This window comes from Lepidochelys kempii, chromosome 3 (assembly GCF_965140285.1).
Source record: "Lepidochelys kempii isolate rLepKem1 chromosome 3, rLepKem1.hap1, whole genome shotgun sequence".
In the NCBI taxonomy this organism is placed as follows: domain Eukaryota; kingdom Metazoa; phylum Chordata; order Testudines; family Cheloniidae; genus Lepidochelys; species Lepidochelys kempii.
In genome coordinates this window covers 114,746,625-114,771,268 of record NC_136382.1, presented here as the reverse complement: position 1 = coordinate 114,771,268, position 24,644 = coordinate 114,746,625, and the positions used below count along the sequence as shown (strand labels likewise).

The following is a 24,644-nucleotide window of genomic DNA, read 5'->3' as shown; positions in this document are numbered from 1 at the left end:
TAAAACTGAGGTAATACATTGGTAGCTCACAAGAACGTTCAGGTTTAGTTAATTAACATTCGCAACCATTTTGAAAACTTTGCACTGACTGTGCTTTAGAACAAAACAAAACACACATTTAGCCAGGAAACAGGAACAAAAACTACTCTGTGTACAAAAGAGCAGAGTTAACACTGTTTTTAGAACCTTGTCTTTACACAGTTTGATTGTTCTTAACTGTAGAAGAACAAAAAATAGTCTGTTAGTGTATTTTTTGTTTATATATTTGTATTAATGTATTTTTGTTTAATCACACAGGGGACTTTTGGTTTTTAAAAGACAGAAAAGATGTGTGTGTAATATTGGCATTTAAATGGACCAGTAGAATTGGAAATTCTCACCTCATTGAGATGACCGAGATGGAGAGGGTAAATTTCTACTTTTACTGTTGCTATTTGATTGCACAAAGTTTTCTCCAAGGCAATGTTAACACAATAGCAGCAGGTTGCAACAGAGTGCAAACCCAAGACAAAAGCTTGTCTATCAGGCAAAAGCTTATCTTTTCTGCCAAATGAAACCTTAGTATTTCTATAATATTCAGCACAGAGCCAAATTTAGGACACCCCAAAGTTATAGAATTGAATTGTTTTTGTACCCACAATTCTCCTCCCTCTGATGTTAAGTTATCACTGTTGGATGCAGTGATAAATACTGGCATGTGAGGGCAATGGTGTGGCTTACTGCAAGGGGAAGGAGGGAAGAGATGAACAAAAAACAGAACTAGTACTTTCCGCTCCTCATTTGCCCTCCAGGTAACTTCTGATCCCACTCATGAGGAAGAGATGCTGCATTCCCTCTCTGCCACCAACAGCCTCAACCACTTCCTGTATGCCAGAAGATCAAGTCATCTCTCAGACTTTCCCAGCTACCAAGCACGCCTCATCACACCCACAGCAGGCAAGCCTCCAACTCTTCTCCCAGAAACATCTATAATTCGGTTATTCATCAATGCAATGAATCTGCAACATGCTGAAAGCGGAGAACTTGGGTGCACCATAAATTAGATTAAGTATTTCTTGGATTTGTTCAGAATTAAAAACCTCATTTTTGTTTTTGAAGCTTGTGCAGGATTTCCTTGTATGTCTTTTGTGGGTTTATTAAATATGAAGTCAATAAAGAAATAAGATTTCACAGAGTTCCACTTAAAAGCCTCTGTGGTTCAAGATTTTTTAGCATAACTGTTGAAGTATAACAAGGGAAAGGAAGAAATGAGATTCAGGATGTCGATCAGGGCTCACATGAGCCAGAACATGGTTTGGCTCCAGAAACCCTCAGAATAAATTAGGTTCTGAAAATCAGAATGTACAGTTAGATGCCAGCTGTTTATTAAGTATTCTGCCTGCGAAGTAACTGGCAGATGCTTCTGTAGCTAACGTCAAGACGCAAGCATATTCCACATTTAACATGAGAATACTAACCACAAGATTATCACATACATTTTCCTTAGTAGCCCTAAGATGTTCAGTCAGCATGGGAAATCACAGCAGCCATTAGGTGCTACTGATATAATGCACTCAGCACAGCAGAGCTAGGAGCCTTGAGCCCCAGACACTGAACTTCAGAGGAATTACTCCTCACTATGGAGTGCTTCCAGGAACTGGTCCTAAATATTGTTTCTCTTTTGAAGGAAGACACAATAACCCCCTATTAATCCCCTCTCCACTCTATGCCTCCACCCATATACCTGCAATATTACTAATATCTAGTGTCAGTGGGCATGCCTTTTCAAATCCTGATTCCACTGGTTGATGGTTGGGTCAGATTTTTAAGAGGTATTTAGGTGCTTAACTCCCATTGATTTCCAAATCTGACCTTCAGTAATCTTGATTCAGGCCCTTGATCCTTTAGTCCCTCAGATTCTTTAATGAGCAGGCAAGAGGGGGAAAAAATTGAATTCCAGCACATCTAGAGATCTGATATTAAAACAATTATAAGCAAAGTGCTCTTCCAGCGGGAAGCAAGCAGGCAAACAAGCATCTATTGGTGTATCAGGTTGCTTTTATTTCTTATGTATATTATATTTCCTATTATAAGATATTCCAAAACTAGGATTTAGCTTGACAAGGGGAAAAAGGAAGTCAGAAAGGATTTGATTGAGGTAGTTGAAAATAAGGGCATAGTAAAAACTGATCCATCCTCCCTTTACACCCTGTCCCTTCACAGGTGAAACCAAGACAACATTAAGTTTAGAACCAATAAAATGAAGCTCTCAATTGCACAGTATGTAGTCAACCTGAAGGCAGTTGTGGATGCAAATACTGTGGTTGGATTCATTTATGTTTAACAACATTGTAGCTCTGCAAAACAAGTGATAAATTGACCAAGTCTCAAGCTTCAAGATGTAAACCAATTTTCTACAGTGTTTCAGGAACACATTCTTCCTACTCTCATGCAATACTGTATACTTAAGGTAAGTCCGTTTTTGCCTTCCTCAAAACATGAAATATTAGCTAAACAGTGACAAAATGGTGGCCTAGCCCAAACAGTAGGCTAATCTGAGTTAGCAGCATTTGCAATATTACGTGGATATCTGAATACACCAATTTCCTGTCTTTAAATTAACTGTCTAATGGAGAAAGATCACATCTGCAGAACAAATATTAAGAGTATTTGCACTACAACATTACAGAGCAAGTCAACCTTCTCAAAATAAGCAAACTTTAACTTGGGCGTGGTGACTAAAATATTAGTCCTGCAAGAGTCTTTCCTGCAAAAGAGCAATGGTGGCAAAGGCTTATAACGGTTCTATCTCCTCAAGAAGCTCAGAGTTCAAACATCCAAATCAATAGTTCCAGGGCCAGCTCCAGGCACCAGCTTTCGAAGCAGGTGCCTGGGGCGGCATTCTGTGTCCCACGGTGGCAATTCGGCGGCAGCTCCGCCGCTCTTCTGGGGGCAGCGGCAATTCGGCGGTGCCTGCTTGGGGCGGCAAAATTGGTAGAGCCGCCCCTGAATAGTTCCTACTGGGAGGTGCTGAGCACATTCAGCTCTGCAGGATTGAGCAAAGAGGGTTCTCCACAACTTGAATGATCAGGCCCAGAATTTGCCATCTGATTATGAGCCATCATCACGGTTACCAGAGAAATAAATCCAGCATGTCTCATACTGTCATCTCTGGCATATATTAAAAAGATTAGCAAAAATTCCACAATCATCTTATCAAAGAGTCTTTAAAAATAATCTGTTTCAGATAAAAAAAAGATAAATGCAGGGTTTGGTGCACCTAACAATTTGCTTAACTTTCAAAACCTATTAACTATCTAGAGAAAATTGTAGTATTTTCACAGTAATAGAACTCTAGATCATTGGGTAAGTATGAGGAGCGAGCTGCCATCCAGTTACAGCAAGGTTTCAGCTTCAGTCTACTGTATTACAACATTAGCAGTGCTTGATATTCTATAGTTTTAATTACTCAAATGTCCAAACAACTTCACTGTTTTTAAAGAGGTCAGTAACAAACACAAGTGAAGGAATTGTAGTCTACTTGGTGTATTTCTATTGTTGCCTGAAAGGATCAGAGCATGAAATTGCTAAATGAGCAGTAGAGGCATTGAGCTACAGCAGATCGAGGAAAATGAGGAGGAAAAATGCAGAATTTCTTAACCAGCCCCACAACACTGGTAGTCTCAGGAACCATTTGTCAAATTCAAGTAGTATCTTCTAAGCCAGCGGTGGCCAACCTGTGGCTCCGCAACCACATGCGGCTCTTTAGAGGTTAATATGCGGCTCCTTGTCTAGGCACCGACTCCGGGGCTGGAGCTACAGGCATCAACTTTCCAATGTGCCGGGGGGTGCTCACTGCTCAACCCCTGGCTCTGCCCCCACTCCACCCCTTCCCGTCCCCCCATCCTGAGTCTGCAATACCCTCGCTCCTCCCCTCCACCCCCCCCAAGCCTCCTGCACACCATGCAACAGCTGATCGGGAGGCGTGGGGAAGGAGGGGGAGGCACGAGGCACTGGGAGCGGGGGAGCTGATGTGGGCTGCTGACGTATTACTGTGGCTCTTTGGCAATGTACACTGGTAAATTCTGCTCCTTCTCAGGCTCAGGTTGGCCACCCCTGATCTAAGCAAATATCTCATCTTCTGGTAAAATAATACAACATGCTAACCCTATTCTCAATTGTTACTTCTGTTAGATAAAGCCACTTCAGTGCAGATACGTGGTTTTCCCGTTCTCATCCTTCACACAAAGCAGAAACATTTCAATATTAATGTTTATGCATGTTGTACTCTTTAATTCACACTTACACACTAATACTTGGAAAGCATAATAAAGTTCTGAACCATCACAAGCCTTCTATGACAGGATGAAGTAATCCGCATCATTATACTAGTAGAATGATCCCAAGAATTGTTACAAGGGCATCCTACAACCCATACCGTGCTCTCCTGGCAGTATCTGGGGAAACCAGGATCATCCATGCTATGTAAAACAATTCCCAACTCTGGTCACATGCTGTAGAATCTGTAGAGACTGCACCTCCAGAGGAACACAGAGATTTAAATGAAATAATGATTTTAGATAACAGGATTAAATGACCATTTGTGCTGTGGAAGTGAGACCAAGCAGACATCCAGAGCCTGGAGGACTGGATTTCAGAACAATCAACCAGATGTAGTGTTGGGGCTGAGAACTTCAGCCTACAGTCAGTAGGCTCTAATTCACAGAGATGCTGGAAAGAATGTGAAGGAGCACAGTGCTAAATCTGAGTCTTTAAATGGTCTGCCTTCCCCTGTTAATTTCTCAGCCAAGTCTTTAAATATTAAGTTAGGACCTTGATTTGCCATCATTCTTTCTATTTTCAAGTGTTGCGAAGTGGTTCACAGCTATATTGGTGGGTAAGTTTCCCATGGAGTCCAATCAAGACCAGAGTCTATAGTTACTTAAGAGAACTCAACCCAGTTCTATGAAAAGAGAGTAATCTACTACCGTACCTCACTTATCACTAAGTTTTTTTAAGATACTTGTGCATCATTTTCAAGATCATCATGTAATCCCAGCCACAGAACAAACCTATGATGTTCATAGTGAGGCCATCAAGGCCCCAACCACAGAAAGAGGTGCGTGTGCAAGGTAGACCTTTATGATGGAACGAATTCTTTTTTACTGCAGTGGGACTCCACTCCCATATAAAAGGTGTAGACAGCTACATCCCTTGATGACCTCAGGTCTCATATTTGTGCCATTGTAAAGTGTGTGAGGAAAGTGCATTAGGGAAGACCCCCAATACCAAAAAACAATTTAGTCGGGCATTTAGAGTCTACATAGAAACTTACAGTGCAACAGGAAAGGAACATGAGGCTGAACATGAGGCTGAATATTATATGCTATTACAATTACCCTATTAACATTTAAATCAAATGCAAAAAGCTTACAGTTACTAGAACGTAATACTGTTGAGACAGTCAGATAAGAGGATTTTCACGATGCAGCACTGACTGTGCTGTAATTCTGTATTTATGGAGTCCGCCACATACAAAATTTAAATTTACAATCCTCACATTAGCAATGTACTCAGAAATGCAAGATGCCTTTTATTTTCAGAACAAAAACTGCACTATAATAGACTAATAAAATCACCTATAAATTAGAGCCTTCTGAATAAGAGTAAGAGATAAGAAAACATTAGAGGGACATCATAGCAAACATTTAGTGTGCCAGTTTTGTACTGGAGCCAGAAGGGTGTTTCACTGGATTAACAAAGCTATCAATTATGTAATAACTGAAGTCCACACACAAAACACTGACTTCCATCAAGGTTTAAGTACACTATCTCCACTACTGGTAACTACCATACAGACAAAACAGACACAGGTCATAGACACAGAAGGCATTTTGTCTATTCCCTGGAAATAGTTTGGATACTGTATTGAACAGCTTTCTAGAATAGCATGATGGATTTTTAAACAAAGGATTTTATCAGTTACCAGAATTTAAGTCAATTTATGATCTACAATCACCTTAATGAAGATTTGTACCCCAATATGTCCTCAGACTCATGCTCCTTTGTTCCAAGAACACTATTATCTTTAATAGTTACGTTTATTTAACCTTTGAATTAATTGCTTATAAAGTGACAGCCAGTACATGCAGCAGATACAGGATTTTAAATTTCACTCCCTTTCTCTAGTGCTGATAACCTGTAGAAAAATCACTTGTGTAATTCCACTCTGTGTCACACTGGGGTTGTGAGACTGCCAACATTTTAGGCCATGCAACTAGCAGTTGAACTGACAGATGGATAGTAATGGTTTAATCTACTCAATTTGTAGCGTCAAGCTGAAGTTTCTCGAGCTCAGTGGGTGGGTGGCAAGTGAGATAGAAGAAGGGGAAGATGAGAGAGAAGTACTCTCTCATGGTAGGTAAGTAAGATGGAAGTCTGCAAGAAGAATAGATTGATACTTCTGCTGCTTTGTCATCTTTGGAGACTCAAGAGAAGTCTGCTATTCAGTTATGCAAAGCAATTCTTTGAGAGCGTAGGAAATGAAGAGATTATCCCTAGTGTACAGTGAGATTGTTTGGAGATTTGTTTCCTGGTCAGGGTCCAGGGACAGCATCTTTTCAAGAAGCACCAAATACACAGTGAGCACTACTAGACTACAAACAGGAAATTCACCTGTATCTGCAAACAATAAATGAGTACAGAATCAGATTATTCACAGGGCAAACCTGAAACAATTCACTATTTGGAAAGTGAGATTTTACTTCTATTAGAATGTCTTCTTACCCAGATACCGAGTCTATTTAAAGACACTTCACTTGTGCCTCAAAACTGGAGTCTGTCATGCAATAAACATTTTCTTCATTTAAAGAGGGTTATTTTTGTTTCAAATATTTGTTTCAGTTGCAGAATTTACATCTGCTTATATGGCAAGATGAGAGGACTGGAGCAGATTCTGCCCTGACTTGCACCCTGTTAAATGCAATGCAAGTCAGCACAAAATTTGGTTGACTGTCTTATAACAGAAATAGCTTTACATTTCAAGCTATCTACCTAAAGGCAGACCAAAAAAAAAAAAAAAGCTTATAACTATGACTACTTACAGATGTTGTTTTATAAGTACAATTATATACTTAAATAAGTGACTCATCTTTTCCTTGCTTTGTCAAAAGGCAGCCACACCCCACCACAAAGAGCAAGACCTGTATACTCTAGAGTGAGAGAGAAAAAAGGGGAAAAAAAGATGAAGTAAATTAGCTCTCTAGTTTAACTAGTTCTTCTGTGGACCATCAGTAAATAGGGATTTCATCTGCATGGGAAGATGATTAAATAAAGACAACGAAAGTCCACTTTAAAGTCTCAGAAGCAGAAGTCAAGGGCACTTCTTACATTTTAAAGTCATGGTAATGATCAGGATGCTGAAAGGGCAGCAGAATTATACAATATTTACATGATTTAAAATACAACCTTTTCCTGTGTTCCTTGAGGGGGCAACATCTCTAAAGTTACACACACAAAGAAAAGAGGAGATAGCTGAATGTTGTGTTCAAAGCCAGAATTAAAAAACCTTGTTTCCAGATTTTCAGAAGTTTAGTTAGCACATTTACATAAACGAAAAGAGACTGAGAAACCATTCCTGTACGTTTCTAAGACCCCCCCAAAAGGTAGGTGAGTGAGCTCAGCACCTCTCTAAGGAAAGTGTTTGTTCCTTTTAGATACTTAGGCCCTTTTAGGCCAAGCATGGTACGTGCCTTTAACTTCATGGGAATTTAGTAATTGCTTCACATATCTTAGAGTGTTATTAACCTGAGTATTTAACCTTTGTAAAGTGCCCTAATCGCAGCACTCAATTCACTAACACAGATCTGTTCAGTAGTAAGTGGGGGCAGTATACTATGAACTCTAGGCCATTCCTGATCGGTTTTCTAAAGGAGGTCATCTTAGATGACTTCATTTCTAGTGCTGAGTTAAGTTTTTCTGAGAGATGTTAAAAAAAAAAAGTTGAATGGATAGTTGTTCAAGCACTGGGTTACTATACTAAATTCCTTGAGGAAAAAAATTCAGAGCACCTAGCTACTTACTCATATCTGAGTAAATAATTTATTCTCCCTCACTCCACAAATTATTGCTAATGCGTCTCATTTTCTGGCCACATCCATTCTATTCAAGAATGAATACAGACACCAATTAGCCTGGGGAGAGTGGGGTGCCACCCAAATTAAAGGGAATCTCTTCAAAAAGACACACAACTGGCACTAAAATTTTTATATCCTAGCAATGTTTTACCCAACAGGGGTCCAATCCTCTTTGAAATAAGAAACTCTGCAAGAAAAATAAAGAATATTTCAACCATTGCTCTAAAAACAGGATAAAGAGTACACCATACCACATCAGCCCATCAAATCCATATAGCTAATTTGCAATGTCAACAAAAAGAGCACAAGTGACTTCAACGAGGATGGGATGTGCCAAATACAATAAACAAACAAACGTTTTACCTAGATGTTGCAAACACTTCCATTTACTGTTCCTGCAGATGCAGAACAAGCAGATTGCTGGTAACCATAGCAACCACCTCAGACGGTTAAGGTATGCATAGCACAGACATAGTGGCAGGTGATGATAGGGGCTGAAGCAGACAGAAGACCAGAGGTGGACAGAAACGCAGCCTCAAAATCCCAGGCAGGCACCTTGTAATAGCGGAGGTAATCGGAGATGTACAAGAAGCTTTGGCTCACGAGCCGGTGAAAGCATATAGAAATTGATGCAGTGTGCCATGTTCAATGGTGCAGCACATACCATATTATCTCTGGGTACCTGTTAATACACATTAGCCTTGACTAGTGTTTTGTTAATGAGATAGGGACTAGAAATGCCGTGAATGATGACATTAAAGAAATATTTAGCAGTACAATAGATCAACAGGGCTCATCTCTAAAACCTGCCCTATTCAGAGGAGATTGTAAATTAGTAACTGTATCTTTAGTAGTAGTATTGTGGTAGTTTTAACTTGCTCCATTTCGGTACTGTTCTTGGAAAGGGTTGATGATGATTAGTATGGTTAAGACCAAATTCTTTATTCTGCTCAGATTTCCTTACCGCCCTATCACCATAGTTTGAGCGCCTTCCAGAAACCCATTAGGCAACTCAATTAGCATCTGTCACATGTGGTTCCCCCACCTTCCCTCATTATGTCTAGAGGGAGTGTTACAAGAGGTTTTGTTGGAGGTTCCCATAACTGTTTTACGTCTGATGTGCTTTGTGTTTACTATAGAAGGCAATATGGAAAAGGGCACATTACACTTGGAATGGAAAGTGGTAAGACTTAAAGCAGTTCTTTGACCATTTGGTAGTCTGTTCCCCACCTCTGCATGGGCCTCCCAAGAAATCTACATCTACAATGACAAGCTTCACCCTTGTGGCAGACAGCACAGCTCCTTTATCCCCAGGAAGCCAAGCTGGACACATGGAAACTCCTTCATCCTGGAGTTTTAGATTATTTTAGGTATCCGAGGCCCAAGCCATTAAGCACTTTGAAGATAAAGATTAAGATCTTCACTTTGGCTATGTTCTGTAGGGACAGACGTAGTGTATTTATGTTAGTGCATAGTGCTGAAGAGACATGTTACTGCATTTTGTGCTAGCGAGAGTTTCCTCAAGGGCTGATTGCTGTAGTCCAGCCAGGAAGAGACACTTATTACTGAGATTGGTCATAGTCTGCTGGGATAGGACACAGTCTCCTGGACAACCAAACCACCCTTTCTTCCAGTTCCCACAATATAAGCAAGTCACCTGCATCATATTATACCTACTCTTGCTCCTCTGAGATCATAAGGTTGTTTTAATTAATAAATAAATAAAAAACAATGCAACTTAGATATGATAAATCCGAATAATACAACTTCCATTTTTTGGTCAAATGCATGCCAGGCAAGACAAGGTATCTTATCTATATCCTATCTATATCTTACTACCTGTTGAACCTTGCCCCCCAAATCAAGGTTTAGAACAAAACATGAACAGGCATAAAATAAATTCTGTGTTGTTCTAAACTCTACCAAAATTCACAGTCCATTTCATGGTCGTAAGATTTCAAAAATTGTAAGTGTCATGATTTCAGCTATTTAAATCTGAAATCTCACGGTGTTGTAATTGAAGGGATCCTGACCCAAAAAGGGGTTGTGGCATGGTCACAAGGTTATTGTAAGGGGGGTTACGGTACTGCTACCCTTACTTCTCTGCTGCTGTTGGCGGCAGCACTGCCTTCAGAGCTGGGCAGCTGAAGAGCAGTGGCTGCTGACTGGGAGCCCAGATCTGCAGGCAGAGCTGCCACCAGTAGCAACACAGAAGGATGGCATGGTATAGTATTGCCACCCTTACTTCTGCCCTGCTGCCTGCCACTCTCCAGCCACCAAGCACTGAAGGCAGCAGCACAAAAGTAATGGTGGCATGGTATAGTATTGCACCCTTACGTCTATGCTGATGCCAGCAGAGCACTGCCTTCAGAGCTGGGCACCTGGCCAACAGCCTCCATTGTCTGGCCGCCTAGCTCTGAAGGCAGTGCAGAAGGAAGGATGGCAATAGTGCGACCCCCCTAAAATAACCTTGTGACCACCCTGCAACTCCCTTTTGGATCAGGATCCCCAGTGTGAGAAACCCTGGTCTCCCCTGTGAAATCTGTATAGCACAGATAAAAGCACACAAAAAGGTAAAAGCACACAAAAGACCTGATTTAACAGTCTGTGATTTCATGGCCATGAATTTGGTAGGGCCCTACTTATTACAGATATACCTGCTGGGAGAAAATACCACAGCACAGAAAATTACTTATAGAACTGACCTGATCATCTCTGAAATTGTCCCAGAGACTATGTGTAAAATTTTAAATCTGGTGGTGAACATAAGGCAAAGGCAAACTATGCATATGGAAATCCTCACTGGTGTAACTTACATGGCCACCTGCCAGATGGTATAAGTTACACCAATTTTGATTCTTTTATTCATTTGCAGGTGATTCTAAGGCAGCGTCAGTTACAAAACCTTATTCATCACCTACAAATTTGGTCAGGGGTTTTAAAGGTGCCAGACTTGTGGAGAAAGATACTCCTACAAAAAGATTTAAAGCTTTTTTAAAAAAAAAAAAGAAAGACAGACATTGCAGAGGTTGAAGAAACTGACCAGAATGAATTTATACAGTATTAGTTCAGTGAGGGCCACTAAATCTTGTGCTACTAAAAGCTAATATGACTTAAGCACTACATTTTCACTTTACTGATTCATTAGTAAATATGTATGTAGTTCTGGATAATTTAGAGCAGAGGCATTCAAACAATGGGGTGCCCTTCTCCCTAAGGAGGAAGGAGTGTGCGCCAGGATGGGCACTAGTTTCCTGTCTTTTGGCCAGGGATTTAGTGCTCCTAGAGCATCACTCCAACCCCAAAGTAAGTTCTGTAAAGGCTCTTGGTGTCACTTTCCTCCCTGTTTCTGGAGCTTGGCCACTCATGCCGGGGAAGAGTCACTGCAGATGTGGGGTCTCTGTAGCTGGTTGGGTTGGGTCCCAGGGGGAGGCAGGGCCCCATGCAGTCCCTGCCCATGGTGACACGCTGCCTCCTACATAGTGTCCATACAGCCAACAAGTAACCAGCTGGTCTCAGCCAGTGACAGCTCTACTTCACCCCCAGCTCCACCAGCCCCAAGGACAATGATGGCACTCATGGCAGAGGCCACTCCAGCTACTAGATCAGCACCCCCACAGACTTCTTGCTATGCCAGACCTATGTAGAGCGCAAAGTGATGGCAACCTTGAGTACTAAACTCTTGACTCCCTGCCCACAGATTCTGTCACCCCCATGCAGCTGCAGGTTAGCAACAGGAACACTCCAGCACCTGAGCCCTCCATGCATCCCCGTTGTGTCCAGCCCCCCCGATTCACTGGACACTCGCAGCATTCACTGCTTCCAAAGAGGCAGTACAGCCAACTTGCCAGTTCCACCTCAGAGCACCATTCCATTTAACATACGGCACTTGGGTATGTTTATAGTAAAAAAAAAAAAAAAAAAAGTAAAAGTTTGTTTAAAACAGTATAACGATTCAGGCAATAGCAAATAGAAATATTGGAAACAAATGGTTACATATGGTTTAATTTTATAACATGCATTCCAGAGTCTAGATTTAATAAGATTATCATATCTAATGTAAATATTGTTCACCAGCATTTTCTCGCCTGGAAGGCTGCGATCCCTTTTTCATGAGACAAGCCATACTGTCAGCTTGTCTCCGCAATGTAGAATGCTCTCACTCTCTTTGCAACCCCAGATGTATCAAAACAGTCTTGATTTTTATTCATAAACTGGACACTCTCCTGCTGTGTGTTCTTTCCTGTAGATTTTGTGATAACTTGTCGATTTGACAATCTTGATGAGCTGGCAGCCCCCAATGCAGGTAGACTTACATTGGGAGACACACAATACACAAAAACCAATCAGAGAGATAAGCGTCTACTACCTCCTGCCTGACCAGAACCTGTCCGAGGCATGTCACCTCCAGGTGACCTGCTTTAATTTCAAGGAACCTAATTGCTAGTACAGATTTTTACCTTCTTAAATATATTCCATAGATACATTTTGCAATGATTATGACCACCAGTGGGCTACTGGCTCTCAGTAGAGACCTTACATGCCCCTTTTTAGTGCATTATGCTGCATATGCTCGACCCAGGAGATACCTGTAAAACTGTGTGCCCTCAGCCACTTGGCACAAAGAGGTTTGACATTATGATTTCCTAAAATGTTTGTGCAGTTTTATTTTAGCTGCTGTGATTTGTACTCTTTTTGAGCAGATCTGTGAGAGAACATGAAAGGTGCTTTATGAACTAAAATTAGTACCTTTGACACTTATACGCTTATTATAACTACATTGATCAAAGCCCTTCTACTCTTGCAAAGCATAGGATTATATTTTAGGAATACTCTTATTCTTGCAAAGCATAGGACTACAACAGGGTTCAAAAAAGAACTAGATAAATTCATGGAGGATAGGTTCATCAATGGCTATTAGCCAGGATGCACAGGGATGGTGTCCCTAGCCCCTGTTTGCCAGAAGCTGGGAATGGGTGACGGGATGGATCACTTGATTACCTGTTCTGTTCATTCCCTCTGGGGAACCTGGCATTGGCCACTGTCCGAAGACAGGATACTAGGCTAGATGGACCTTTGGTCTGACCAAGTATGGCCGTTCTTATGTTTTCATTCTTTGCGTTGTCTTAGTAAACTATGATGAGGTGCAATTGTTTTGAGAGGTTTTTTAAGCTTAGGGAGGCTCATTATGACAAATAATAAGAACCCCTGATCTAGAGTAATTCACGTAAGTGCCAGAGGTCACGTGAACAGGAGTTTGAGCTGGGTTCATATTTGAGTTTTTAAGGCCAGTCATCCTGAGAACCCGGCACAACTAAATTGGTGAGTGGGTTGGATCACCTTGGATTCCACTGGACCTTGTTTCAGAGCACCTTTACTTGAAATTCTTCAACCTCAATCCTACTCTAAATTCTTTGGCCCTGCAAAGTTTGCTTTCAAAATAGCCAGCCCTTTACAAGCCATCCCTCATCCCCAACATAAACAACTCTAAATGATTGTTTACATATGATTCGTCTTCCTAAAGGCAACTCAAGTTTTGTATGTTGTAATCGTGGCAAGACGTCTCTGAAGAAAAATTGATGTTCTAAAGAAAGCTTTTCATTATCCAGTTTAACTTAAGGTTTCAGTTTAATAAAAAAATTGAGAGGTTTTCAAAGTCACAAACTTCTTTTAAAAATCCTGTTCTCAACTCCTCCTATACCCTGTGTTCTCTCAAGCACTGACAGCAAGACACAGGACCACATTTCAGGCTTCAAATAAAGGGACACTTCTGGTTTTTGAAGTATTTGTTTACCAATGAGTCTTACTGTAATTCATTAGAAAGAAGCTATTTAAATGGAGATCAGTGGGCGGACAGCAAATTTACCCAGTCACAATATTAGAGTCCAAGATTTATTTTGCACACATTCTCTGCACTAAGCTACAAAGTACCCCTCACCTCCCTACTTCTGCTTTTCCCAAGAATGGATGGTAATTACTCATTTCCACCATCAGTGAAAAATGGAAATGCTGAGTCCCTCAACAGACTAGAGAGGAAACATAACCATGGACTTGCTATTCCAGAATTATCCATTCCACAGCTAGTGAGACATTCTGGAGGATTAAAATTATTTCAGAATCCGAGCATCACCATATTATGAAATTGTGCTAGATCTTTCATAGAAGCTAAGCTGACCAATTCCTCCCAACCAGCTTTCACTCACAGTTAGCAATAGTGTGATTAAGTTTCAATACAGGAGCTACAGCCAAACCTAAAAATAATTTAAGCAAAAAATCTTACATTATTCATCACACTTGCCACCAGACTATAGATATTGAATATTATTTTGAATGGTGACAGCCTAGTAATTGTTTAGCCCTTTGACTACTGCCATCAACTCTGAAGGTATGTCTTCACATCTGCAGCTGGCCCGTGCCAGCCAGCTCAGACTTGCAGGGCTGTTTCATTGCTGGAGCCCAGGCTCTAGGACCCTGCAAGGTGGGAGGGTCTTAGAGCACGGGCTCCAGCCAGAGCCCAGAAGTCTACACAGCAATCAAACAGCCCTGCAGCCCAACCCCCGCAAGCCTGAGTCAGCTGGCATGGGCCAGCCATTAGTGTCTACTTGCTGTGTAGACATACCATGACACTACACAGTACCATAAGTAGAGCCCTACCAAATTCACAGCTATGAAAAACAAGTCACGGACCGTGAAATCTGGTCCCCCACTGCGACACTCCCCCTCCCAAACTCCTTTTTGGGTCAGGATCCCTACAAGTACAGCACCATGAAATTTCATATTTAAATAGCTGAAATCATGAAATTTACATTTTTAAAAATCCTATGATCGTGAAATTGACCAAAATGGACCTTGAATTTTGGTAGGGCCCTAACCATAAGGTAACATGTCTAGCAAGAGCTGGGGGAAACAAGACATTAACCTAAATTAGTATTTCTAATCTAAGTTTAACACCGTTTTCTTCAAAAACTTAACTAAATTCAACAGATCTGAAATGAGCCAGTCATGAGAGTTTGCTAAAGAACAAGAAACTTCAAGAGCAAAGTAGTTATACATTTATCTTTCCATTTAACTGTTAAAGTTTTCTATAAGAGATCCCCTGCTCCTCTCAGACCAAAGGTGAACGCTTTTTTCCACCATCTGGGGCTGGGAAGATAATCTGTCTGAGGAAAAAGAAAAGGAGTACTTGTGGCATCTTAGAGACGAACAAATTTATTTGAGCATAAGCTTTTGTGAGCTACAGCTCACTTCATTGGATGCATGCAGTGGAACATACAGTGGGGAGATTTTATATACACAGAGAACATGAAACAGTGGGTGTTACCATATACACTGTAACAAAAATGATCAGGTAAGGTGATCAGGAACAGTCAGCATGGATTCACCAAGGGAAGGTCATGCCTGACTAATCTAATCGCCTTCTATGATGAGATTACTGGTTCTGTGGATGAAGGGAAAGCAGTGGATGTATTGTTTCTTGACTTTAGCAAAGCTTTTGACACCATCTCCCACAGTATACTTGTCAGAAAGTTAAAGAAGTATGGGCTGGATGAATGCACTATAAGGTGGGTTGAACGTTGGCTAGATTGTCGGGCTCAACAAGTAGCGATCAATGGTTCCATGTCTAGTTGGCAGCCGGTGTCAAGTGGAGTGCCCCAGGGGTCGGTCCTGGGGCCGGTTTTGTTCAATATCTTCATAAATGATCTGGAGGATGGTGTGGATTGCACTCTCAGCAAATTTGCTGATGATACTAAACTAGGAGGACTGGTAGATACGCTGGAGGGCAGGGATAGGATACAGAGGGACATAGACAAATTGGAGGATTGGGCCAAAAGAAGTCTGATGAGGTTCAATAAGGATAAGTGCAGGGTCCTGCACTTAGGACGGAAGAACCCAATGCACTGCTACAGACTAGGGACCGAATGGCTAGGCAGCAGTTCTGCGGAAAAGGACCTAGGGGTGACAGTGGACGAGAAGCTGGATATGAGTCAGCAGTGTGCCCTTGTTGCCAAGAGGGCCAATGGCATTTTGGGATGTATAAGTAGGGGCATAGCGAGCAGATCGAGGGACGTGATCGTTCCCCTCTATTCGACATTGGTGAGGCCTCATCTGGAGTACTGTGTCCAGTTTTGGGCCCCACACTACAAGAAGGATGTGAATAAACTGGAGAGAGTCCAGCGAAGGGCAACAGAAATGATTAGGGGTCTGGAACACATGACTTATGAGGAGAGGCTGAGGAAACTGGGATTGTTTAGTCTGCAGAAGAGAAGAATGAGGGGGGATTTGATAGCTGCTTTCAACTACCTGAGAGGTGGTTCCAGAGAGGATGGTTCTAGACTATTCTCAGTGGTAGAAGAGGACAGGACAAGGAGTAATGGTCTCAAGTTGCAGTGGGGGAGGTTTAGGTTGGATATTAGGAAAAACTTTTTCACTAGGAGGATGGTGAAACACTGGAATGCGTTACCTAGGGAGGTGGTAGAATCTCCTTCCTTAGAAGTTTTTAAGGTCAGGCTTGACAAAGCCCTGGCTGGGATGATTTAATTGGGGATTGGTCCTGCTTTGAGCAGGGGGTTGGACTAGATGACCTCCTGAGATCCCTTCCAACCCTGATATTCTATAATTCTATGATAAGGTGAGCTATTACCAGCAGGAGAGGGGGGAAAAAAAAGCCTTTTGTAGTGATAATCAAGGTGAGCCATTTCCAGCAGTTAACAAGAACGTTTAAAGGAACAGTTCGGGGTGGGGGGGGATAAACATGGGGAAATAGTTTTACTTTGTGTAATGAAACATCTACTCCCAGTCTTTATTCAAGCCTAATGTAATGGTGTCCAGTTTGCAAATTAATTCCAATTCAGCAGTGTCTCATTAGAGTCTGTTTTTGAAGTTTTTTTGTTGAAGAATTGCCACTTTTAGGTCTGTAATCGAGTGACCAGAGGGAATGAAGTGTTCTCCGACTGGTTTTTGAATGTTATAATTCTTGACGTCTGATTTGTGTCCATTTATTCTTTTACGTCAAGACTGTCCGGTTTGGCCAATGTACATGGCAGAGGGGCATTGCTGGCACATGATGGCATATATCCTATTGGCAGATGTGCAGGTGAACAAGCCTCTGATAGCGTGGCTGATGTGATTAGGCCCTATGATGGTGTCCCCTGAATAGATATGTGGACACAGTTGGCAAGGAGCTTTGTTGCAAGGATAGGTTCCTGGATTAGTGGTTCTGTTGTGTGGTTGCTGGTGAGTATTTGCTTCAGGTTGGGGGGCTGTCTGTAAGCAAGGACTGGCCTGTCTCCCAAGATCTGTGAGAACGATGGGTCATCCTTCAGGATAGGTTGTAGATCCTTGATGATGCATTGGAGAGGTTTTAGTTGGGGGCTGAAGGTGACGGCTATTGGTGTTCTGTTATTTTCTTTGTTGGGCCTGTCCTGTAGTAGGTGACTTCTGGGTACTCTTCTGGCTCTGTCAATCTGTTTCTTCACTTCAGCAGGTGGGTACTGTAGTTGTAAGAACGCTTGAAAGAGATCTTGTAGATGTTTGTCTCTGTCTGAGCGATTGGAGCAAATGCGGTTGTATCGTAGAGCTTGGCTGTAGAGAATGGATCATGTGGTGTGGTCTGGATGAAAGCTGGAGGCATGTAGGTAAGTATAGCGGTCAGTAGGTTTCTGGTATAGGGTGGTGTTTATGTGACCATAGCTTATTAGCATCGTAGTGTCCAGGAAGTGGATCTCGTGTGGACTGGTCCAGGCGGAGGTTGATGGTGCGATGGTAGAATTCCTCAAGGGAATCTTTTCCATGGGTCCAGATGATGAAGATGTCATCAATATAGCGCAAGAAGAGTAGGGGCATTAGAGGATGAGAGCTGAGGAAGCGTTGTTCTAAGTCAGCCATAAAAATGTTGGCATACTGTGGGGCCATGCGGGTACCCATAGCAGTGCCGCTGATTTGAAGGTATACATTGTCCCCAAATGTGAAATAGTTATGGGTGAGGACAAAGTCACAAAGTTCAGCCACCAGGTTTGCCGTGACATTATCAGGGACACTGTTCCTGATGACTTGTAGTCCATCTTTGTGTGGAATGTTGGTGTAGAGGTCTTCTACATCCATAATGGCTAGGATGGTGTTTTCAGGAAGATCACAGATGGATTGTAGTTTCCTCAGGAAGTCAGTGGTGTCTCGAAGATAGCTGGGAGTGCTGGTAGCGTAGGGCCTGAGGGGGAAGTCTACATAGCCAGACAATCCTGCTGTTAGGGTGTCAATGCCTAAGATGATGGGGTGTCCAGGATTTCCAGGTGTATCGATCTTGTGTAGCAGATAGAATACCCCTGCTCAAGGTTCTAGGGGTGTATCTGTGCGGATTTGTTCTTGTGCTTTTTCAGGGAGTTTGTTGAGCAGATGGTGTAGTTTCTTTTGGTAACCATCAGTGGGATCAGAGGGTAATGGCTTGTAGAATGTAGTGTTGGAGAGCTGCCTAGCAGCCTCTTGTTCATATTCTGACTTATTCATGAGGACGACAGCACCTCCTTTGTCAGCCTTTTTGACTATGTCAGAGTTGTTTCTGAGGCTGTGGATGTCATTGTGTTCTGCACGGCTGAGGTTATGGGGCAAGTGATGCTGCTTTTCCACAATTAATTTGCAAACTGGACATCATTACATTAGGCTTGAATAAAGACTGGGAGTGGATGTGTCATTACACAAAGTAAATCTATTTCCCCATGTTTATTCCCCTCCCCCCGCCACTGTTCCTCACACGTTCTTGTCAACTGCTGGAAATGGCCCACCTTGATCATCACTACAAAAGGTGTGTGTCATGTCATCCCCCCGCCCCTGCTCTCCTGCTGATAATAGCTCACCTTACCTGATCACTCATTACCGTCTGTATGGTAACACCCATTGTTTCATGTTCTCTGTGTATATAAAATCTCCCCACTGTATTTTCCACTGCATGCACCCGATGAAGTGAGCTGTAGCTCACAAAAGCTTATGCTCAAATAAATTGGTTAGTTGCAAAAAAACAGGAGTACTTGTGGCACCTTAGAGGATACAGACTAACAGGGATGCTACTCTGAAATCTGTCTGAGAAGTTAAAGTTACAATGGTTTGTTTGGTTTTCACTAAATTCCCACCTATCCCCTTCCCTCAGTTGATGATGCAAGTCCATGTGTCAGATTAGTTAACACCTTTGAACTTGTTACACACATTTCTTAATGAGGGGAGCAATCTAAGACAGCTATAGTAAGAAACTAGTTTTAAAATATAGCTGTGCTGATTTTGAAGATACATGTGTGTCAGATGCCCACATCCTGGTTATTCAAACCTCACATCTAATTTAGACATCAGCACTTCAGGCTTTTCCTTCTTTCTTGACAGGCACTCCTGACCCTGGGGTGAAACCCTGTCTCCACTGAAGCCATTGGCAAAATTAATATTGGCTTCAGTCGACCCAGGATTTCACCTCTTCTTCAGCTTTTGTTCTGACGTGATCCCTAGGCAGAAGTTGACATGGTATACAGGAAAGGAAGGGCAACGATGGAACTTCAGCTGAGAAGTGTCTAACTTTGAGACCTTGTAAATGCTGAACTATAACCCGGAGGATGTGGGGGGTTGCTTTTTGAGGCGGGGTTTGGTTTTGGTTTTTTGGAGGATTTTTATTTTACCTATGCTTTACCAAAAGACATTTTAACTAAGGAATCACTCACAGTATATGTTGTCCTGCATAGTCTTCAACAGAAACCCTCCCATTGCAAAAGGAAGTGTTTTGTTCCTAACACAGGACCTATTACCAGTTTTGCTGTGCCACAAGCTTTTGTTATCAACTGCTTCAAGGTAATAATGCAAGATCAGTATGCTGAACTCTCTCATCCTACTGCCTTTATCATCACACATATTTACTAGTTTTATTTAGTGGCAAGTTCTCTGGGGCAAGGGCTTATTTTTAAAATATTGTCCAGAACTGAGCATAACATCAGCACATAAATGCAATCTTCAGAATTGCTGCTATAATGTTCTGACAAGACTGTTGTATCCTACAGTATATGTACACTATATATTTTACCATATTAGCACAGCCTCTATATATTCCCCAATTTAATATATTCACTTTATTTCTGTGAATACAGAAAAGTGAGGAAATATGTAAGGTAAAGAACGTTATTAAATAAGCACTTAATCTATGTTTAATGTAGTAGGAATCAAGCACTTGTTTCTCCATTTATTCTGAAGAATGCGTGTAATATGTTATTCACTAACATGATGAGCCTCTGGAATGCTTCCCTTTTGTTCCCAAGCTACAACCAATTAGTCTCCAGTAAAGTGAACAATGCTAAAGGCAGCAGTCAATATCCAACCATTGCTATTCTTTCTACTAGAAGGCTGCCGAATACAAAACAGACTAGACCAGAGTCTCATTTAATAGGCCCATACATACAAGAGACCTAACATATTCATACTGTAGCCTAAAGAGAAAATATCCTCTTTAAAGAACACTGCCCCCACAAAAAGTCACTCAAGTTATGCTTGTCAGAGAGAAGCTTTCTTATGTTTCTGCTAGCTTTCCCTCATGCAATTACTTGGTTAAAAGAAGGAATGGGTTTGGATACCATCCTAAATTTTAAAAACATGTTTTAACATACAGCTAAGCATCCGTTATATTATAGTCATTCAGCAGCATACTATGTAAACTGTAAACATAACAAACTTGCTGCTCTATATAATGTTACTTCATAGGATGACAGTATTCCATTCAGACACACATGTAAGACAAGACAAGGTGGGTGAGGTAATACCTTTATTGAATCCACCAAGACAAAAACTTTTCTTCAAGAGCTCTATAAAAGCTCTAAAGCAGGGGTGGGCAAACTTTTTGGCCCAATGGCCACATCTGGGTATGGAAATTGTATGGCAGGCCATGAATGCTCACAAAATTGGGGTGAGGGCTCTGGCTGGGAGTGCAGGATCTGGGGTAGGCCCAGAAAAGAGGAGTTCAGGGTGTAGGAGGGGGTTCCGGGCTGGGGAGCAGCTCTGGGCTAGGACTGAAGAGTTCAGAGGGTGGGAGGGGGATCAAGGCTGGGGCAGGGGGTTGGAGAATGGAAGGGAGGCAGTCTCCAGGTGGTGCTTACCTTAAGCGGCTCCTGGAAGCAGTGGCATGTTCCCTCTCTGGCTCCTATGCAGAGGCACAGCCAGATGGCTCTGTGCGCTGCCCCGTCCACAGGTGCTGCCCTTGCAGCTCGAGCAGTGCACAGAGCCGTCTGGCTGCCTCTAAACATAGGCTGGGGGGGAAGTACATGCCGCTGCTTCTGGGAGCTGCAGAACGCATGCTTGGAGTGGCCTTCAAGCCTGCTCCCCACCTGGAGCGAGGCAAGCCCCAGACCCCGCTCCCCAGTGGGAGCCCAGGGCCCGATAATGTGGCCTGTGGGCCATAGTTTGCCTATCCCTGGTCTAAAGCATGCCTCTCTCACCAACCTCACCCACCTTGTCTCTCTAATACCCTAGGAACCAACATGTCTCCAGCAACACTGCACACAACCCTAAGACAGGAGGTAGCCTAAGTAACTGAAGCCAGCCCACAATTACGTCGTTTTTAAACCCCTTAAGTCAATTTGTACTTATAACCCCTTTATGCAGCAAGAGACAGGTTTAGCGGCAGGAGGATCAAGGCCAGCTTACTGCATGCCAGGTATATGATTATCAATAGCAGTTGAACAGAAGGCTTGTTTTTCCCCACCCCTCTCTGGGGGATGGCCGGCGAAAGGGAACAGAAAAAAAGAAATGATCACCTTCACAGAAATCAGGGCTGCTCAAAATCAATACTAACCAGACTTCAGCCCCTTTGCTCTACACATGTCCACTAAACATGTGTTTTAAACACTCACACAGGCATCCTACAACCCCCGCAGTTGCAAAAAAGCCCTGGGCGCCTCTGCAGGGACTATTCCCTTGCAGCCTTGCGACGAAATTAATTAAACGGCTTAACAGAGAGACATGCATCTTGCTTCAGCTTTACGAACATAAAAAATGAGAGGGAGGAAAGGGGGGCGGGGACAGCAGAGTTGGGAATGTCATTTAGAGGTGGGTTTAAAAAACAAACAAACAACGTTTCCAATTAATCAAACCATAGCCAGGCGCAAAAAGTTTAACCCCCCCGTGTCTCCAGGTAGAGTTCTGGGGGGCGGAGGCACGGGCAGCACAGGCAGATCTCACACACACACAGCCCAGAGAGGGGGAGCCCCGCTCCGTTCACACCCCTCGGCGAGTGCCGGCCTCCCGCGGCCAGCGGGGTGCGGCGGGCGATGGCCCACACGCCGGGGGCTCTCCCCGGGCACTGCACGCGGGCAGCCTCGCGCCTTCCCCAGCCGCGCCCCCGTGGCCCCCGGGCAGGTGCGGTACCTCGCAGCCGTACAGCTGCCCCAGCTGCTCCACGATCCACTCCTCCAGCACCAGCCGTTTCCGAAGCTCCTTCCGATCGTACTTCACCGTCACTTTGCCTTGCTGGTGGCGCCGCTGCTGCTGCTGCTGAACCTGCACCGCCGCGGCGGAGACCGAGTCCTCCCGGGAGGAGCCGCCGCCGCCGCCGCGGGGGCTCTGGAAGAAAACCCGGCTCCCGCCGCCTGCCCCAGCGGCGGCAGCCGGCTCGCTGCCCCCTGTCGCCACAGACATGCTCCGCGCTGCCGCCCCTAGGGAGATCGCTGGCCCGGCTCGGGCTCTGGCCGCGGCAAGGGGCTGGCTGGCTGGCTGGCTCCCTCCCGGCCGGTGCAGCCGCCGCCGCCTCTGCTCCTGCAGCTCCGCTCCGCACCTGCGGCGTGACGGCTGCCCGGGCGCGCACACCCCGGCGGGGGGAGGGGCGGAGGGCTGTGCTTAGGGCCCCCGACCCGGGGGGAGAAGGCGGGGACAGCGCCTTAAAGGTACAGCCAAGGAGCGCGGCGCCGAGCCCGCCCCACGCCTCGGGAGCTCCCCCGCCCTGCTCGCCTGGCGCTGGGCCAGGCCGCTCTCCCAAACCTCGCCGCGCCCCTCCTGCTCTGCCCAACAACGGCTCCCTGCGGGCCCCTGGCTTTGCCTTGGCCCCCAAGGGCCGCACGCTGTGCGCCCCTGGGCCAGTCGCTGCCCCTGGAGCAGCCCCGCGGGAAAGAAGGGGAAGGCTCCCGGGGAGTGCGTGGGGCTCGCCAGCTGGCCCCAGGGCAGTTTTCTCCTCCAGGATGTTGCCAGCTCTCGCCCCTCGTGCGCTCTTTGGGTCCTACTTGGCTAAACCAAGGAGAGTATAGCCTCAGGGGGGACTGCCGGGCTTGGGCTTGTGGCTATTTTTTCTTTAATGGGGGTGATTTTCTTCTTCAAACTATGCCCCTGGACGAGCTGACAGCCCTAGCTCAGAGAAAGCCAGGTTGGGCGATTTCCAGCCCGAGGAGGTGGCCAGTATGGTTACTGCTGGGATGTATGGTTACCAGTGTCCATCTGTGCTGGCGGTTATAACGGCACACTCACCATGCAGCTCTGAAGGTTTCTACATCCTCTGTAAAATAAAATTACCTGCGATAATAAAACAGGCCTGGCAAGTGCTCTCTCCCTTGTTCTCTCTCACACACAGGCACCTTTTCAGAGACAAAAGCATAAATATCACACATATACAGGCCTTTTCCAGCAGTTGCCTGGTATCTCTCTCACACAAACACACAGTCCTTTTCAAGTAATTATGCTGTATAGCAAAAGCATAGATATTTCTCTCTCTCTCTCCTCCTTCCTCACACACACACACACATTTTCAAGACAATTATCTTGGGTGGTCAGTATACCTGGATTGCTCACAAATGTTTGCAGACTTGGCAGTAAAACAAATATTTTTTACTCTGGTTCATGCATACATGCATCATATCACAAATCTGCAACATAAATTTACAAGTGACTGCATGCAGCACTTTTGCAATCTAGATAATCATACCATTGAAATCCAAATCTTTTCCAGACAGATTGTGCTCCTCTGAATTTTTCATTTAGCTTTTCATTTTCATCTAGTAAAGTATGAAGTCAGCAATCAACCATCTTTACACAAGACAGTATTTTTCCCTCTATACTTTTTTTAAAGGTATTTCTGCTGTGAAACACAAACTGCATTTATTAATGTGACATGTCCAGATACTGGAGCATGAAAATGTTATTCATAATCATCTTCTTTGTAGGGAGGCTGAATATTTCCATTGTAGTGAAATCAAATACACAGCAAATATTTCAAACTTACACCAATGTTTCTGATAATTAGCAAATTAAAACATTTTATCTGAAAGATGCTGTTTAGGACAACAACACTGCAAACCTTTTGGGATGCATCTGATGAAGTGAGCTGTAGCTCACGAAAGCTTATGCTCAAATAAATTTGTTAGTCTCTAAGGTGCCACCAGTACTCCTTTTCTTTTTGCGAATACAGACTAACATGGCTGCTACTCTGAAACCTCTTGGGATTAGTGTTTTGATTTATTATATTAGTTTATAACTAGGAAGGTCCCCTTGCAACATCCACTGCAGGAGGTTCTTTTGCTGTATTATAAAAAC

At 43.6% G+C, this 24,644-nt stretch overlaps 1 protein-coding gene across 3 annotated transcripts in view; it reads right to left on the bottom strand.

The window, feature by feature from the left end:
* PPP1R14C (protein phosphatase 1 regulatory inhibitor subunit 14C) overlaps window positions 1–22,960 on the bottom strand; it is a 73,907-nt gene extending 50,947 nt beyond the window's left edge. For all 3 annotated transcript variants that reach the window (XM_073335223.2, XM_073335224.2, XM_073335222.1), the window contains exon 1: window positions 22,494–22,960. In XM_073335223.2, coding sequence (XP_073191324.1) covers window positions 22,494–22,763 — 270 coding nt within the window. In that variant the 5' untranslated portion in view covers window positions 22,764–22,960. The remainder of the gene's footprint in view (window positions 1–22,493) is intronic.
* Between the last annotated feature and the right edge of the window lie 1,684 nt (window positions 22,961–24,644).